The sequence below is a fragment of the Artibeus jamaicensis genome, unplaced genomic scaffold, assembly GCF_021234435.1.
Source record: "Artibeus jamaicensis isolate MK-2021 breed Jamaican fruit bat unplaced genomic scaffold, CSHL_Jam_final contig_525, whole genome shotgun sequence".
Lineage (NCBI taxonomy): Eukaryota > Metazoa > Chordata > Mammalia > Chiroptera > Phyllostomidae > Artibeus > Artibeus jamaicensis.
In genome coordinates, this window is record NW_026521874.1 from 3953226 (window position 1) to 3971189 (window position 17964).

The 17964-nt window shown below is 42.3% G+C and overlaps 1 protein-coding gene across 4 annotated transcripts in view; it reads left to right on the forward strand.

Annotated features, from left to right (window-relative positions):
• Positions 1–497: 497 nt before the first annotated feature.
• The window catches only part of ANAPC5 (anaphase promoting complex subunit 5), a 34693-nt gene continuing 17226 nt past the window's right edge, over positions 498–17964 (forward strand). For all 4 annotated transcript variants that reach the window (XM_053669627.1, XM_053669625.1, XM_037144572.2 and 1 more), the window contains exons 1-8: positions 498–796; positions 2553–2632; positions 3288–3397; positions 4446–4638; positions 8447–8513; positions 12078–12179; positions 13000–13190; positions 16976–17057. In XM_053669627.1, coding sequence (XP_053525602.1) covers positions 590–796; positions 2553–2632; positions 3288–3397; positions 4446–4638; positions 8447–8513; positions 12078–12179; positions 13000–13190; positions 16976–17057 — 1032 coding nt within the window. In that variant the 5' untranslated portion in view covers positions 498–589. The remainder of the gene's footprint in view (positions 797–2552; positions 2633–3287; positions 3398–4445; positions 4639–8446; positions 8514–12077; positions 12180–12999; positions 13191–16975; positions 17058–17964) is intronic.

Sequence of the window (17964 nt, forward strand, 5' to 3'; positions counted from 1 at the left end):
AGACTCGCTATACGGAGGTATTAGATTCTATTTCACGTTAAAGTTACAAGGTCACTTGTAACTGGCTGTCCGTCCCCAAATGGCTTTTGTGAAAACTGAGAAAAAATGTTATTCATGTCTTAGAAGATTAAGTGAAAATCCAAAACTTTGAGTTTAAAGTTAACATAACCTAATTTGATTTCGATTTTTTTTTAACACAACCTTTTAAAAATTCCATTTTAATTGTTTTCAAATTAAATAAACGAATGGCAGCCCTCTGACCGTTCAGCCCCAGCCAAGCATACACCCACTTTCACTCGGTATTAAAATCAACCAGGAACCTGCTCTTCTTTCACAAGAGTTTCTTTAGGGACTTGATTTTTAGGTGCACCTCCATTGTCCCCACCCTCCACAGAACTCTGGGACATTCTGATTGGCTATGAGTCTGACCTGGCTGCTCTGATTGGCCAGTGTCCTTTTGCGAGCGCGAAGAAGCCTGTTTCCTGGGATACGGCCTAGGCTAGCAGAGGCGTAGGGCGACTTGTGCTGTGCTTGAGCGGTAGCTGGCGTGTGGGGTGCCTCAGGTTCGCGAGTTAAGTCACCGAGCACCATGGCCAGTGTCCACGAGAGCCTGTACTTCAATCCCATGATGACCAATGGGGTGGTGCATGCAAACGTGTTCGGCATCAAGGACTGGGTGACGCCGTATAAGATCGCGGTGCTGGTGCTTCTGAACGAGATGGGCCGCACGGGCGAGGCTGCTGTCAGCCTCCTGGAGCGGCGGAGGCTCAACCAGCTGCTCCTGCCACTACTGCAGGTGAGGGGCGCCCGCCGGCTCCCGCTCTTTCAGCAAAGCTCTACTGAGCACCTACCTGCCCCGTGCCAGACACACTTACCCGAGCCTGGGAGTATGAGGGTTCATCAGACAACTTTCTCAGCCCTGGAGGACGGCAAAAACAAAAAAACAAACAACCCCACCAGCTAACACTTAATGAGTGTTTACGATGGGCTAAGTGCTTCACATGCATTTTTTTTTCAGGTTCATATCGGGCTCTAGCATTTGTTAGCTGAGTGACTGGAAGGGTTATTTTTTTCAGATCCACTGTCTTCTGTAGAGTGGAGCTGGCTACACGTCGCCTGAGTGTGGGAGGCAGAAGAATCCTATGGGCTCCCTATCCTAGAGAACCTTAATAAGTAGTAATAATGACATTAAAACTAACAATGAACATTGATTGAACTCTGTGTGCTAAGCATTTTGCACGTTTTATTTCATTTTTCAGATTCAGGTTGTAGTTCCACCACTATTAAGTGGTGGAACACTACTTAATAGTAGTGTGATTCAACCCAAGTTTCCCAACCCCTTTTGGGTCTCTGGTGTCTGCAAAATGGCAACAGTAATGGAAACCAATATGTCATGGGATGGCTGCATTAAATCAGGAGGTTCACGGGAGCTCTTCTCAGTGTGTGGCATCCAGCAAATACTCAACATTGCCTATTTTTACGTTAACGTTGATTCATTCAACTACTTGTTGAGTAGCAGTTAAGAATCTTTTTAGACCTTTTGCTGTAGGTATATGCATTTAGATAGGCAGGAGCGTATGATTATAAGTATATATGTATATACGTGTATCCTTTTAATTCTGCTTAAAGATTTTTTACATAATTGCTACTTCTGCAGCTCTCCCTTCAATTAACAAGTCTTGGAGCTCTTTACATGTCAGCACATTTGAATAGATCTACCTTATTTTTTTTAAATGGCTGCATTGTATCCACCAGTAAGAAGAGTAACAAGTTAACTTAAAATTTTAACTAATATTAAAATAAGTTTACTTATTATAAATTGTAAATTTGTTATTGATGGACTTATAGGTTCTTTTCAGTTTTTGTTCATTTCAAACAATGCGTGCTGAACATACTACCCCTAGAAGTGGAATTGTTGGTTATCCACATCTACAGTTGGCATATATACTGCCAACTAACTCTCCAAAAAAAATTCAGTGTTTAGTTTTAAATCTCAGTTAGACTGTAGTCTTCTTGATAGCAGAGACTGCACACTCTCTGTTTCTAACGGTACCTTATGTGGACTTGGATACATAGTATGTCTACCTACCTTGCAGGGTTTGGGGAAGGGTCAAATGAAATGATGTTTATGAAAATAGGACACCTTTGTATAAGGTTTTCCAGTTCACAGAGCACTTTGCATTATCTTAAAATTTTCCACAAACAAGGGAGATGGTTATCATCTCCATTTTGAGGATGTAGGAAACTAAGGCCCAAGACTACAACTTTGCATGATTACAGAACTAGAAAGGAAGAAACGATGCATCCTTGGACTATGGATCCTACTTTTTTTCTCGTTTTATACCATTGCACTGATTAAACAAGAATGCCGTGTAAATTTCAAGTATTGCTGTACGGTTTTAAATCATTTTTTTTCTTTCCTGATTTGAGATTTCATGTTTGAAATAATTGTTAACGCAGAGGGGCTGATCAGTGAATTCATGTTTGCTGCTGCATCTCATTGTCTAGCTCTTTAAAATTGATCCATAACCTCCTTGTCTTCCTTTACTCAGGGCCCAGATATTACACTGTCTAAACTCTACAAGTTAATTGAAGAATCTTGTCCTCAGCTGGCAAATTCAGTACAGATCAGGTAAACTTCATTTTTTCTACATGTATGAAAAGATGTCAGAGTAGATGAAAATTAGAAAAGGGCATATATTAATTAAATTATTTTTTTAAAGATACCTTCATTATTTTAGGTTGTTTTCCTAAGAAATTTGTTTAACCAATGGTTAACATTAAGTGTACTGCTTCAGAATTAATTTTTCTATATGGATCTACCTCTTTGTTTTTAATCATTGCAGAGAATTCATTTTTATTTGCTGATGTGTTACTTTGACAAATTTTATGGTCAAGAAAATATCAGCAATGATACTTTCTAGACTATAGGTGGGACATTTTGGATTACCAAGTTTGTTTTATATGTCACCATTTTATATATATATCTCTGAATTGCTTATTTAAAATATTTGATTTATTTAACTTATTTATAGAGAGAGGGAAAGGCAGGGAGAAAAAGAGGGAGAGAAGCATCAGTCAGCTGCCTCTTGCATGAACCTGACTGGCCCACAGCCAGGCACACGCCCTGACCAGGATTTGCACCTTTGGGGACAATGCCCACCCATCTGAGCCACACCAGCCGGGGATGAATAGCTTTTACAATAGGTTTCTTTTAGATAAATATGAAATGTGAGAAGATACTCGAAGGGACCATCTAAAATACATATTTCGATTTTCTCGTTCAGAATCAAACTGATGGCCGAAGGTGAATTAAAAGATATGGAACAGTTTTTTGATGACCTGTCAGATTCCTTTTCTGGAACTGAACCAGAAGTTCACAAAACCAGTGTAGTAGGTATGAAGTTCTTCTGAGGAGGGCAGAGAATATGTTTGTTGAAGTGAATAGCTTTCTAAATCACATGGATGTTTGCACGTGTGTTAGTACGTGTTCATTGCCTTACCATTTCCATCTGTGTTGAAATAATTTCCCATGGAAAAGCATCTTTTGTTTTGTCTATAATAGTCTTAAGTATTAGCCTGGCCCAGGGGGTTTTTAGGGTTTCTCAGCTCTGTTCCCCAGTCGTCTGGATGTCTTATCTGTGTTTCACAACTCTAAGTCATGGTCACCAAGTAGACTTCTAGGAAGAGAAGTAAGTCAGAATATATTATTGATATAGTTTATAGGGTGAGGGCATACATGACATTTCTTGATGTTTTTCTCTTAGCTTTATGTCCATGCTCCAGCATCTTGACTTTTTTTCATGGTAGTTTTTGTTATTCCACTTGAGTTATTTATTTATTTATTTATTTATTTATTTAAGATTTTATTTCTTTATCTTTAGAGGGGAAGGGAAGGAGAGAGGGAGAGAAATCATCAATGTATGGTTGCCTCTTGTGTGTTCCCTGCTGGGAACTGGCCTGCAACCCAGTTGTGTGCCCTGACTGGGAATTGAACTGCAATCTTCTGGTTTGCAGGCCCACACTCAATCCACTGAGCTACACCAGCCAGGGCTTCAGTTATTTGTTGATAACTTAACGTCTCTTCTGTGTGCCAGGATGTGGACTTAAAAAAGATAGACGTGGACCTTCTTTTTATGGAGATAAATTTTGGTAGGGTGGGGACAAGTGGAAAAAATAAACAAGATAATTTCAGGTAGTTATAACAGGCAAGAAAATATATGTTGGGTGGATAAAGATGGTGGCATGCGAGGGGAAGAACTCAGCCTTGAGTGAGAAGAAACTAAATCTGTAAAGGGGGAGGGCAGAATATTCTAGGCAGAGGGAATAGCAGTTTCAAGTGTCTCTTTGATTCTTTTGAAGGAAGAATTGACACGAGTAGTATTCAGATTTGTGTATCCTCATTTCATTCAATGGCTGCACCTCATCTGTGTCTTATTTTGTAGGCTTATTTCTGCGTCACATGATCTTGGCCTACAGTAAGCTTTCTTTCAGTCAAGTGTTCAAGCTGTACACTGCCCTTCAACAGTACTTCCAAAACGGGGAGAAAAAGACAGTGGAGGACGCCGACATGGAGCTGGCCAGCAGAGAAGAGGGTGAAAGAAAAATGGAGAAAGAAGAACTTGACGTGTCTATAAGGTAACTTGGGTTTTCCTGGCAGGAAGTAGCCTAATTAGAGGCACAGCCAGTTCTCATTCGTTTGCAGTTCACGTGCTGCCCGTCACCTTTTTACCCTTCCAGATCCAGGAAGTTGGCCCCTGTGGGCTGCATCAGTGGGCTCCTTGTCCTCTGACTTCTGACTGGGAGGTACCGGTGGGAAATCCCAAGGGCCAAGGGTGGTGAGGCCAGGGTGTTGACTCATTGGCTCCCTTCCTTTGGGGTCATGGTGGGCTGGCGTAAGGTCCCAGCTCCCTCAGGTAGCCCCCTCGGTATTGGATAGAGAGGAAGATTTCCCAGCCCTTGTGTGTAAGGTGCCCCCCGTTACCAGCTCCAGGAACTGTGTTGTCCCTTATGGCTTCCCTGTCCCTTACCTGTGTTTTTGCATGTTCTTTATTAAACCCTTCTCACATTGCCCCATCTGCGTGTGCCGTTTGTTTCCTGCTGGGACCCAGATGCTGCCAGCTTCTTTATTTCCCTCACAGCTCTCATCACTGAGTAACTTTACATGTATGTGACTACTTACTTACATCTGTTTCCTCTGCCTTAACACCCCTGCAGAGCTAAGACCCTTTGCTGTCATTTCACCGCATTTCCCCCAGCACTTTGTTCAGGGTCCGACTCACAGAATGTGTCTGTAAACAAGTGTCGGATGAATAAATGTAGAAAATCGAAATACGTGGTCCATCACCTACACTGGTATCTGGCCCATAACACAGTTTTATTAATTTCTTTCCCTTTGCTGTCTCACTTTTCTCTCCAAGTGTTACCTGGGGTCACCTCCCAAATAGAATACTGGTACAAGTAAACGTGTATGTGTTTGGGTACGTGTGTTTCATACTCCCTGATCTCAGGGAGCCAGCATTGTGGTGAGGAAGACTGACATGGTAAACCTATCATTCAGGTCCTAGGTGTTCAAGGCTCTGTGAGGAATAAGCCCCACTGGCCCTAAGCAGGCTGGCCACGTCTCCGGGAGGCGGAGAGTGACTGTGTGTAGACAGAATGCTCCCCTTCAGTGGTCTTTGGTTATGGGATTTGTTCAACACATATGGGGAGCAAGATTACAGTACCGTTAACTACTTTCAGAAACTCCCTTATTCAGTTGCTTACAAATGTTTCTCATCTCTTGGAAAGGTAGGATAGTGCAGAGTTAAGGGTCTGACGCTGGAGTCTGAACACTGGGTATGAATTCTGGCCTCTTACTCTCTGTGAGACCTTGGCCAGTTATTCAACCTTTCTGTGCTTCAATGTCTTCCTTTCTCCCTCTCTTCTTCCCTTTCTTTTCTTCCTTCCTTGCCTAATGATATCTTGTACATTGATTTTTAGAGAGAGAAACATTTATATGAGAGAGAAACATCAATTGGTTGCCTTCCATACATGCCCCAACTGGGGATCCAACCCACAACCTAGGCATGTGCTTGACTGGGAACTGAACCTGAAACCTGGTGTACAGGACGATGCTCCAACCAGCCAAGCCACCTGGGCTAGGGCTGTGCTTTAGTTTCTTGACCTGCGAAATGAGGGAAATACCACCTCAGAGGATTGATGTGGAAATTCAATGATAAGTGAATGTGAAGTGCTTAGTACCGTACTATTTGTCCTCATTTGCCGCAATTTTCCTTTGTGTGATTCTGATTATTTTTTTCTGTTTTATCAGCCTTATTGTTCCCATGTCCTTTATTATAAGCTACCCTAAATCTTTTTTTTGGGGGGGGGATGGGTTTAAGTAAATACAGCATTTGGTACCTCTGAGTGTCATGGACTTCAGAGGAGGATGGGGCCAGGAGTGGTGTGTTTCATTCTGATTCCCATCTGTCTCTAGCCTTTTTGTGTGCAGCCATATTTATTTCAGGCCTTGGGCTATTTTGTTCAAGGGATCTGTTAAGAGAAAAGGGCTTCTAATTGCCAAGACACCTAACTGTTTTCCACGTGAAAACTTGGCCTGTGAAATTTTTTTCCGCTTCCCTCTAGGTCACTATTGTGTCACTGATCTTTGTTAGGCCTGAGTCAGGGCTGGTTCTTGGCAGCTCAGTATTTGCAGAAGCTGATACACTGCCTTGGGGATTGTTAGGTAATATTTATGGGAAATGAAATCAAGAGAATATTAGAGCAGGTCTTCCCGAAGTGCTTTCTGTGGAACACTAATGCTTCTCGAGAGATGTGAGGAGAGGATTCTTTGTGCAGAGGAGTTTGGCAAATGGTACATTAAACAAAAGTAAATCAAGTGTCTTTCTCTGATGTGTATCATGAATCTCCAAGCAAGACAGAGCACACAGTTTTCTCCAGTTTTTTAACCTCAGAAGCACTTTTTTAGAGTACTCATTTACGTGTTGTTTGCATGAAAACAGTTTGAGAACTACTGTAATTGAGAGTGCTTACACAGATATTATTTTTGAGTAAATACTGATTTTATACTTATTATAATCCCGTATGGAGAAGCAGTCTCTTCAGCAATAAAAGGGTCATATTTAGCCCTGGTTGGTGTAGCTGAATGGATTGAGCGCAGACCTGCGAACTAAGGGACTGCAGTTCAATTCCCAGTCAGGGCACATGCCCGGGTTGCAGGCCAGTTCCCAGCAGGGGACTCACGAAGAGGCAACCATACATTGATACTTCTCTCCCTCTCTCCTTCCCTTCCCCTCTAAATAAATGAATACAATTTTTAAAAAAATTCTTAAAAAGGGTCATATTTATACTTTGCCCTCAAATTAGACTGGTTTATATTGTGCATGTACAGTTTTGTCAAGTCTGGAATACATTTCTTGTTTAGTAGTTCTGTGTAATCTAAACTTCCAGACAAGTAGTTGTTTCTTAGGTGAAGCCTCTTTTTCCTGCTCTTGAATACGACACCATCTTGTATCTGTAGCAGAGAATTAGAAACCCTTCATTCCTTCACTTCCCGAACTCTGAGTGCCCAGGCGCCCAGGCACAGCACTTGGGTACTCACATGCAGATGCAGGCAAGAGCAGCCAGGCTAGGCAATGCGTGGGTGCTGTGATAAGCATCTAAGAGACTGTGGGAGCTCAAATGAGAGATGTCAGGAGAGATTCTTGGAGGCTGTGAAGCTTGTGATCTTGAACAGCAGACTGTACAACAGCCTAACGGTGGGGGGCAAATGGGTTGGGGAAGCAGTGGGGGCCCCTGGTCATTACAGGAGACCTGTAAGGAGTGCATCAGAGGTGGGGTGTGGAGGAGAAAGACAAGGCACAGGAGAGAGGCAGGAGGTAGGGCCACTTACCCCTGCTGAGCAGCGTTGACTTTGTTTTGGAAGGTGATGGGATACCACTGAAGGGCTTTACATCAGGGCTGGCAGGATAGAGTTGCATATTGGAAAGACCTGCTGAGAGCGGTGCAGAATTTAGGTCTGTATGTGTCCACAGTTACTTGCGTGAGCTTTGCCAGGTCAGTCACTCAACAGCACTTTGTCAGCATGCCTTTTCTATTCCTGAGAGGAGAGAATTCACTGTAAATGTTTTTTTTTAGATTTTATTTATTTATCTTTAGAGGAGAAGGGAAGGAGAGAGGGAGAGAAATATCAATGTATGGTTTGCCTTTTGTGCATCCCCTGCTGGGAACTGGCCTGTAGGGAACCAGCCTGCAGGGAGCCAGCCTGCAACCCAGACATGTGCCCTGACTGGGAACCGAACCGTGATTGTCTGGATCACAGGCCCGTCACTGTAAATGTTTTGAACTCTTCTGATAAAGAATCCATCTGACTTTGTAAGCATTGCCATGTTTGCTATGGTGAATTGTATGTATTTCTATGTTATTTTTGTTTTGTGTTTTTTAGAGAAGAAGAGGTATCTTGCAGTGGGCCTCTCTCCCAAAAACAAGCAGAGTTTTTTCTTTCTCAGCAGGTATGTTTTTTTTGTAATTTATCATGAACTTGGAAAAAAACCCTGTGACATCATTTGTCATGGCATGTGCTTGTCATGTTAGTAGGTTTATTGGTAACTGCATTTTCCCTTGCTGTTGGTCCTCTTTTCTTCACTAACAATGCAAATGTAGTTATGTGTTACTTCTTATTTTGTGAATGATTTTATTTTCCTATTAAAGTTATAATGCAGCTTCATTTAATAATAATGTGCAACTAACACAGCCCCAAAATGTATGATTTAGAAGACTTACTTCCCCTTCCCCAACATTTTATTATGGAAATTTTCAAACAGAATGAAAAGTTGAAAAGCATTTTATGGCGAATATCCACATACCCATCATCTGTAGCCTTAGTATTTTGTTCTGTTCATCACATACTTACCCATCCTCCATCCAGCCAGTGTTTTCTTTCCTTTTTTTTTTTTTTTGACGCATTTTAAGTTGCAAATATCAGTGCACTTCATCCTAAACTTTATTGTGTTGGTGTTTTGAGACTTTTTTTTTTCATTTTCTCAGTGACATTAGCTGAACATTTTTCTCCCATGTTATTTTCAAACGTAGACTGTTGATATTTTGCTAGACTTTCCTAGGTTTCCCTAATTTTGTTCATCTTCTTTCTGCAGGAAGATGTAATGATCTAGATAAAAGTGATAGAAACACCCCTGCAGATGAGTTGTAAGCATTAGAAAGACCTGTCTAGACACTTGGTTAACTGTGGAGGGGAGAAAATGTAGCTGGATCCGCACACCTCTGTACATTACAGGTGGATTAAAGGGGCAAATGTAAATATTTACAGCTATAATTAAAATAGAAGGAACTGTGTATTTTAACTGATATCTGCATCAGGGAAGGACTTTCTAAACATAAAAGCTGTGGGAGAAATGTGTAGGAGAAAATCATTGGATTGCTCAGCATAAAAATTAAAAATGTCTGCGTGTCAGAACACGTTCTAATGAAATCAAAAGACAAACAACAAAATGGGGAAAGTATTTGCAATAAATACGACAATCCAAGGGTTAATTCTTTTGTTTTAAAAATCATATTTTCAAAGACTATTTGATGATGAGACAGTTTGTACTATATTATTAAGTGAAAAGAGCAAGAAGTAAAATTATGTATTCTGATTTTGTTAAAAATGTGGCGTGGATATGTGTGTGTGTGTGTGTGTGTGTGTGTGTGTATACACACATAGGAAAAAAGAAGCACTGGAATACTTGTGAGATACACTTAAGAATTCATAATGTCATTTCTGGGCGGAAGGGTTACAGATGACTTTTGTTTCCTTCCGTATGCTTTTCTATATTTTTGGAATCTTCTGTAATGATATAATGAATTAAAATGGAATTAGAAATTATCGTTACTATTTTTTCAAATATTTTATTTTTTTAGAGAGGGAAAGGGAAGGAAAAAGAGAGGGAGAGAAACATCAATGTGTGGTTGCCTCTCCCACACCTCCTACTGGGGACCTGGCCTGCAGTCCAGGCATGTGCCCTGACTGGGAATGAAATCGGTGACTTTTTGGTTCTTAGGCTGGCACTCAATCTACTGAGCCACGCCAGCCAAGGCTATTGTTACTTGTAAAGAAAAACTGGAACCAACAGGGTTCTGGCCAAGATGGAGGTGTGGATAGAAACTCTTTGATTCCTCATACAACCAAAAGAAGGATAACAACCAATTTAAAAACAGTAAACAACCAGAACTGCCAGAGTAACAAACTTCATGGACTCCGACAACCAAGGACTTAAAGAAACGTTCATCCAGGCCGGTGTGCTGAGACAAAGAAATATGGCCCAAATGAAAGAGCAGATCCAAACTCCAGAAAAGAGCTAAGTGACAAGGAGACAGACAACCTGTCAGGTGCATAGTTCGAAACACTAGTAATCAGGATGTTCACAGAATTGATTGAGCTCGGTTGTGAAATGAAGGCTACATAAAGTGAAATAAAGCATAATGTACAAGGAACCAACAGTGAAGGGAAGGAAACGGGGACTCAGAGCAACAATTTGGAAGAAAAGGAAGAAATAAATATCCAATTGGAATAGAATGAAAAAACAAGAATTCAGAAAAATGAAGAGAGACTTCAGAATTTCTGGGACAACTTTAAATGTTCCAACATCCAAATCACAGGGCTGCCAGAGGAGAAGAGGAAGAGCAAGAAATTGAAAACTTTCTTGAACAAATAATAAAGGAAAACGTCCCCAGTCTGGTGAAGGAAATAGACTTCCAGGAAGCCCAGGGAGACTCCCAAAGAAATTGGACCCAAGGGGGAACACACCAGGGTACATCATAATTAAGTTACCCAAGATTAAAGATAAGGAGAGAATATTAAAAGCAGCAAGAGGAAAGGAGATAGTTACCTACAAAGGAGTTCTCATAAGACTATTGACTGATTTCTCAAAAGAAACCTTACAGGGAAGAAGGGGCTGGAAAGAAGTATTTAAAGTCATGAAAGGCAAAGACCTACATCCAAGATTGCTCTATCCAGCAAAGCTTTCATTTAGAATGGAAGGACAAATAAAGTGTTTCCCAGATAAAGAAAATTTCAAGGAGTTCATCATCACCAAGCCTCTGTTATATGAAATGTTAAAGGGACTTACCTAAGAAAAAGAAGATAAAAAACTATGAACACTAAAATGACAACAAATTCATAACTATCAAGAACTGAACCTAAAAAACAAAAACTAAGCACACAACTAGAACAGGAACAGAATCACAGAAATGAAGATCACGTGGAGGGTTATTGAGGGGGAGGGGGAGCATGAGACGGGGAAAGGTACAGGGAATAAGAAGCATACTTGGTAGGCATAAAATAGGCAGGGGGAGGTTAAGAATAGTATGGGAAATAGAGAAGTCAAAGAACTTACATGTACAACCCATGGACTAAGGAGGGCGGGGAATGCTGGAGGGTGGGGGGTTGCAGTGCAGAGGGGGGATAAAGGGGAGAAAAAATGGGGACAACTAATAGTATAATCAATAAAATATACTTAAAAATGTTTGGGTAGAATTGAAGTGTCTATAAGTTAAGTACCAGTATTCAGTTTGGAATGTTTTCTACATATTTTACATAGCCGTTCGTTGCTTGGTATCATCCACCTGAAACATTGAACTGGGAGTAGTGCCTCAGGGCCTCTGAGTGCCCTGAGGCCCTTTGCAGGTCTGGAGACACACATGGCCTGCCTTGTAGGTGCTTCCAGTGTGGACCGAGGTCAGACTGGCACTTTTAACATAGCTTGATAAGGACTATCAGAATGTGGTTAGTACAGCCGGGCTGGCAGGACCTTACCTAGTCGAGAAGGTGAAAGTAGCAGAAGGCTGGTCTAAAGGGTGAGGGCAGGGGAGATGAGCAGAAGTTTGCAAGTGATGAGAGTATGGATGGGGAGTGGGGGTGGGAGGCCTACTGTTTCAGGAAGGGGGAGCTGCCCTGTGTGGTCAGGAGGAGAGGGTAGGTACGGAAAAGAAAGTAAGTTTCTGGTGCCGTTTACTACAATGTTTCCAGATGTTTACTGGCCATTTCCTTCTACTGAGTTGTCATGTTTCCATCTCAGGCTTCTTTGTTAAAGAATGATGAGACTAAAGCCCTCACTCCAGCTGCTTTGCAGAAAGAATTGAACAACTTGTTGAAATTTAATCCTGATTTTGCTGAAGCGGTGAGTCTTTTTGAGAATTTGTTGCTGAGTTGAAAAGAAGTGACCAGGCTGTTCTTATACTGAGTAGTCATAAGAATGAAGATCCATCCACTGGCCCAGGATCTTAGAGGGAAATCACACTGTTGGAAAGGGATCGCCCAGCCTAGGTTGCTGAGCTGTTGTTCCTGCTCCCCAACCCTCCACCCCCCCACCCCCCGCCAGAAGGGAGTTCTTCAGTCTCATCATCTCTCTGATGTGAATTATGTACAGACGATAGAGTAGACTGAGGTTTTTTTTTTTAATTGTGGCCTAAAAATGTGTCCCTTTCTCCACTTTAGTAATTTTTTTTAAAATTTAAATCACAGCATTCCTTAATGAATTTTTACCCAGAAACCTGGATTTGACATCTTTTTCCACATGAAGAAAGATACCTATTTTGTTCCCTGTTTGGAGGAAAGTTTAATTCAGTGAATGAAGCAAAATGAAAACAATTTCAAAACAGAAGATAATTAACTCAGTACATTTCTTTCATACCAGAGCTAGGTGGGCTCCCCACTCCACCCTCACATGGGTCCCAGTATACCCAGCGACACAATGGATGTGTGTGTATTCAGGATAAAACGCTGCCCCAAGTACTGAGAACTTGTGCTTTTCAGTTGGGGACGGTCCAGTGTACCTTGAACCTGCCTTATTCTCCCCTGGGGAAAGGTGAACCTAAACTATGACCGTCTTGTTAGAAGGGGAGCGATACACGGGTGTTTGCAGCCAGTGGAACTCTGAATTAGTCTTACACACAAGGAAGCAAGAACATTTAAAATCTGTTGGTTGCTTCTTGTTTTAGCATTATCTCAGCTACCTAAACAACCTCCGGGTCCAAGATGTTTTCAGTTCCACACACAGCCTCCTGCATTATTTTGACCGACTGATTCTTACTGGAGCCGAAAGCAAAAGTAATGGGGAAGAGGGCTGTGGCCGGAGCCTGAGGTACGCGGCCCTGAACCTGGCCGCCCTGCACTGCCGCTTTGGACACTAGTAAGTTCATAGACTTCTTACTCACGCAGAAATCGAAGATATTAACTCTCAAATGTTAATGAAGATGGTTTTTTAAAATGTTTTATTAAAAAGAAGAAAAAGAGAAAGGAAGCTGACTCTTTGACCCTAGACTTGTCAGTAACTTCCAAAGGGATTATTTTTTTCACTGGACAGAAGTTAAGGAAAACCTTCTTAAACAGTCTGCCCCCTGGTGGCACTATTTAACATTAGTGTTTTAGTGTGTGGCCTCTTCCTTTACTTCTAACAGCCATTGAATTAAAAGAAAATTAGGTCAATAGGCCAGGGATTCCCAAAAGGATTTTTTTCAGAGGTAATAATGGGGATACAAAAGCTATTTTCAGTGTTTCAAAAAGCCCAAAAGAAGTTGTTTCTTTCCTGGATAAAAGACTGACCTGGCTTATTAAAAGTCACGTTTGTGCTTTCGGATGGAATTCAGGCAGCTCCATGAGGTGATTCCCCTGCGTATGCAAATGCTAAGATATGCCTGTGATTTTGATGAATAAAAATGAGGAAATTGTCAATGATTTAGTAAATAGAATTAAATGGATAAAATCTTGCAGAACACGGAGACTATTTGGAAAACAATGAAATAACATGAATAATGGTGAAAAGGTAGGGATTTACTAATTGAAAGAGTCTCCTCTCCCCCTGGGGCTTTTTTCCATTTGAAAGAAATGTGGTTTCTGCTACTGGCATCTTTGAATAGAGACTCTAGAGTGTGTTAATGGAAACAATGTCCAGAATTCAAGAACTGAGAGCTCTTCCCCTTGCTCCACAGGCTAGGCAATGCCCAAGAAATTCTATTAACTTCTGGTTGTCGCATTTTAAAAGGGACATGGTCTGGAGCTTGTGTATGGGACCATCTCATTGGAGGCATTCAGAGCCATGTCACATAAATGATATGAGAAGACTGTGAGAGTGTTCAGCCTAAAGAAAAATGATTTAGCCAAGCACGGGTTTCCCATCTCAATGTGATAAAATGCTTGGACTGCCCGGGGGCGACTACCAAAGATGAGTGAGCGCTGGCGAGTGCAAGTTAGAGGGCAAAACATTTTTGTTCATTAAAAGGAAGACGTTTTTGAACAACAACAAAAATGCTCTTATGGGGGGCATGGGGAGGAAGACGTTTCCCAGGTAGAATCCTCTGAGCAGGGTGTCAGTGGGGTTCACAAGCCTAGACCAGGTGTCATTAAGGCAATTCAAGCTTCAGATCACCAGTTGTGTCCCCAAGTGCTTAAGGCTACTCTGGCCTCCATGAGTTTGTGTTTTGATATTATTATTTTATGTTTTAATAGTCAACTTCTTTTTGTCTGCCCAGCTTTAATAACCTCTTGATCAGGGCCTTCCTGTTTTGTTGTTGTTGTTTTTAAGATTTTATTTATGTATTTTTAGAGAGAGGGGAAGGGAGAAAGGGAGGGAGAGAAACACCAATGTGTGGTTGCCTCTCTTGTGCCCCTACTGGGGACGTGGCCTGCAACCCAGGCATGCACCCTGACTGGGAATCGAACCAGCACGACCTTTTGGTTTGCAGTCTGGCATTCAATCCACTGAGCCACACCAGCCAGGGCAGGGCCTTCCCTTTTTAATGTGTTCATGAGAAATAGCAGTGCCACTTGTACTATTTAACAGTGACCTATTTGTATGTTCAAATTAGCTTCCCCTAGGGTTTAGAAATTTGTGTACAGCCTTCTAGATACAAATGATCTGTTGGTGTATATAATTTCTTTGTATTTATAATATTATCAATGGATAGGCAGCTAATTGCATGGACTTTAATTGCTAATTAATACCTGATTTACCTAGATTCACTCTTTGTGTCTTGTCCTGGAACTATGGGCCTGTGTAAATCTTTGTCACTTAGCTAATAGGATTGTGGAGGTTTCTTGAAAAATCTTTACAGTTGTTTATTGAGCATCTACTGTGTACTAGACACTGCCCTAGATGCTGGGGAGAGAGCAGTGGAAAAAGAGGAAAAGGCTGAGGTGTTCCTGGAGCTTACCATGGGAGAGAGAAATAGTAAATATCACTAGACCTGTGTCGGGTTGTGACTGATCAGGACAAGGGGTAGGGAGTGACGATGGGGAGAGAGGACTGCAGTTTTCATAAGGAGCAGTCTTCCTCTAGGTGTATGCACAGTTCTCTCACTCCCTCGATTCGCAGATCGTTTTAAGTATAAGTCCTCCCTGACCTCAGCTACTTAACATTATATTTGAACCGAGAATTAAAGGAATTCGGGAATGAGTAACCCATCAGCTACAAAAGCAAACACAAAGGCCCAGCGGCAGTGGTTCACGTGGCACATCTGAGGAGGGGCAAGGAGTGTGGCTAGAGTGCAGTGAGGGCGAATCCAGGAGAGTGAGGGCGAGCAGGTGGCAGGGGCCAGGGCGCTCAGCGGCCTGGAGGCCCAGCCAGGACTTAGGCTGTTACTCTGAACGATACAGGAAACCACTGCTGACAGGCTGCAGGCCTTCCTGCTCTGGCGTTTTGAAAACAGTAGGCAGCCCTTGCGTTTCAGACATTATGACCATTTTGCCTCCTGCTCTGTTCCTGAAAATTTTTATCAGAGATTTTTCTGCCTTGCAGCAATGGAAAACCATAGGTCTTTTGAGGATTTTGCTGGACTTTAAGTTTCTGTCTTGGTAATCTACCTTTTCTTCTACCTGGGAAAAATAGTGTCTCTTTAGTTCTGTTTCAGCACACAATTCCCCCAAAAGCCATTTCTCTGGACATAGCGTTGTTCGTTTGGTCATCACACGTTCAATAAAGTTTAATCAGCTGATACTTCCTGCCCTCAGCTCATGTTCAGTTGCATCCCATCACTAAAGGGATGCAAAAGAATGTAAGCGAGGTGAAAATGTATTCCTATCTGGTCTTTTTGTTCAAACAAGTAATTATTGAGGAGCAATTTCGCTCTCCCCAGTTAAAATTAATTTTGTGAGGCTATTGCCCTTGTGTTGAAAGAAAATTCTTTTTGTAAATTCTTCCTTAAATAAGTGATACCCATAGAATCTATATGGAGACTCAGTGACCCAACATCGATAAGGTTTCTATTCTGTGACTTGCCACTGGGAAACCCAAATTTTAAGACTTTACTTGTGCCCTCTGTGGTTTATAAACTAGTTGGGAAGAAGTTAACATAGATTCAGTAAATAGATGGTGGTACACGGTAGCATGTGACTGAGCACTGCAAGGTGAGGGTACAGAGCATTTTCGCGGGAATTTTCACAAGTGTGAGGCTCAGTGGGGGCCAAAAATATTTGACTGAATTGCCACAGAACTTGAGAGGTTGGGGGAGACATCAGAGCTGGAGGGGAACGGCCTGGGCAGAAAAAAGTCTTTGAAGTGGATAATCCTCAAAATACTTTTTAAAACTAGTTTTGAAGAAAGTTATCCATAAAAGTATCAACTGCCATAGTAAAAAAGATTTAAATAATGTGGAAGGGAATGCAGTAACAAGTAAAATATTGCTCCCTCTCCATGCCTCTTCCCTCAGCTGTAGACAGCTGGAATGAAACTCGCAGGAGCTGAGATGGAGCAAAGCTGATCCTCGATGCCCCCTCTAGAAGGGGCAGGTTCTGTGTCGAGTAACGGTTCTTGTGCTGGGGCTGGGGACATGCCTCTGAGGGAGTGAGCCTGTAATCGCAGCCTCTGACCCTGAGGCCGCTCTCGGATGAGCTGCTCTACAGAGGACTTCTGCTGCTGCTTGTGCGGGTTTGTGGGGTTTGTGGGGGTTCCTGAGATGCTAATGTGCAGCCTGTCCTCAGTCAGCAGGCCGAGCTCGCCCTGCAGGAGGCCATCAGGATTGCCCAGGAGTCCAACGATCACGTGTGTCTGCAGCACTGCCTGGTGAGGCCGCCCTCCTGCCTGGGAGTCCCGCGGTGGGCGGAGTTGGCCTTGGGAAGGGCCGTTGGGATGGGTTGAGTCAGGGTCAGAGCAAAGTTCCTGAGCAGTGACGGGAAACTAGTGAGGCAGTCTTGGTCATTCAGGAAGGGCCGCCCATATTTGTTTGTATATCTTAATTTGTGACATCAGTTTGGTTTTGGCGGTGTTTGTTTTCTACAAATTTCAGTGCAACTTGCCACGTGAAATTGCCACATTAAACTTTGGCATTAACCAAAAGGTATATGCAACACCTAGTAACTAGTGAGACGTTATCCTGTAAAAATATAATCACCAAGCACAAGTAGAACACAGAGTTCATTTAACTACCCCCTGAGGTTCTCATTTTCTCAATTAATGCCTATATGGGGACTTTGTGCTTCTTTTTTCTGGAACACTTGCTGCTCACTGCTCTCCAAGGTGAAGATCAGTGGCTTGTACAGTGTTCATGTGTTTGATGGGCTTCATTTAGGTTCATACTTCCTGAAAAAGTATGTTAGAGGATTTTTTTAAAAAAATTTAAAAGATATTATTTATTTGCCCTGGCTGGTGTGGCTCAGTGGATTGGGCATGGGCCCAGTTTTATTCCCAGTCAGGGCACATGCCTGGGTTGCAGGCCAGTTCCCAGCAGGGGAGCCCCAAGATGCAACCATACATTGATGTTCTCTCCCTCTCTCCTTCCCTTCCCCTCTAAAGATAAATAAATAAAATCTTAAAAAAGATATTATTTATATTTTAGATAGAGGGGGAGGGAGGGAGAAACAGAGGGTGAGAAACATCAATGTGTGAGAGATACATTGATCGGTTGCCTCTTGCATGCCCCCAGCTGGGGGCCTGCTTCGCAGCCCTGGCATTTGCCCTGACTGGGAATCAA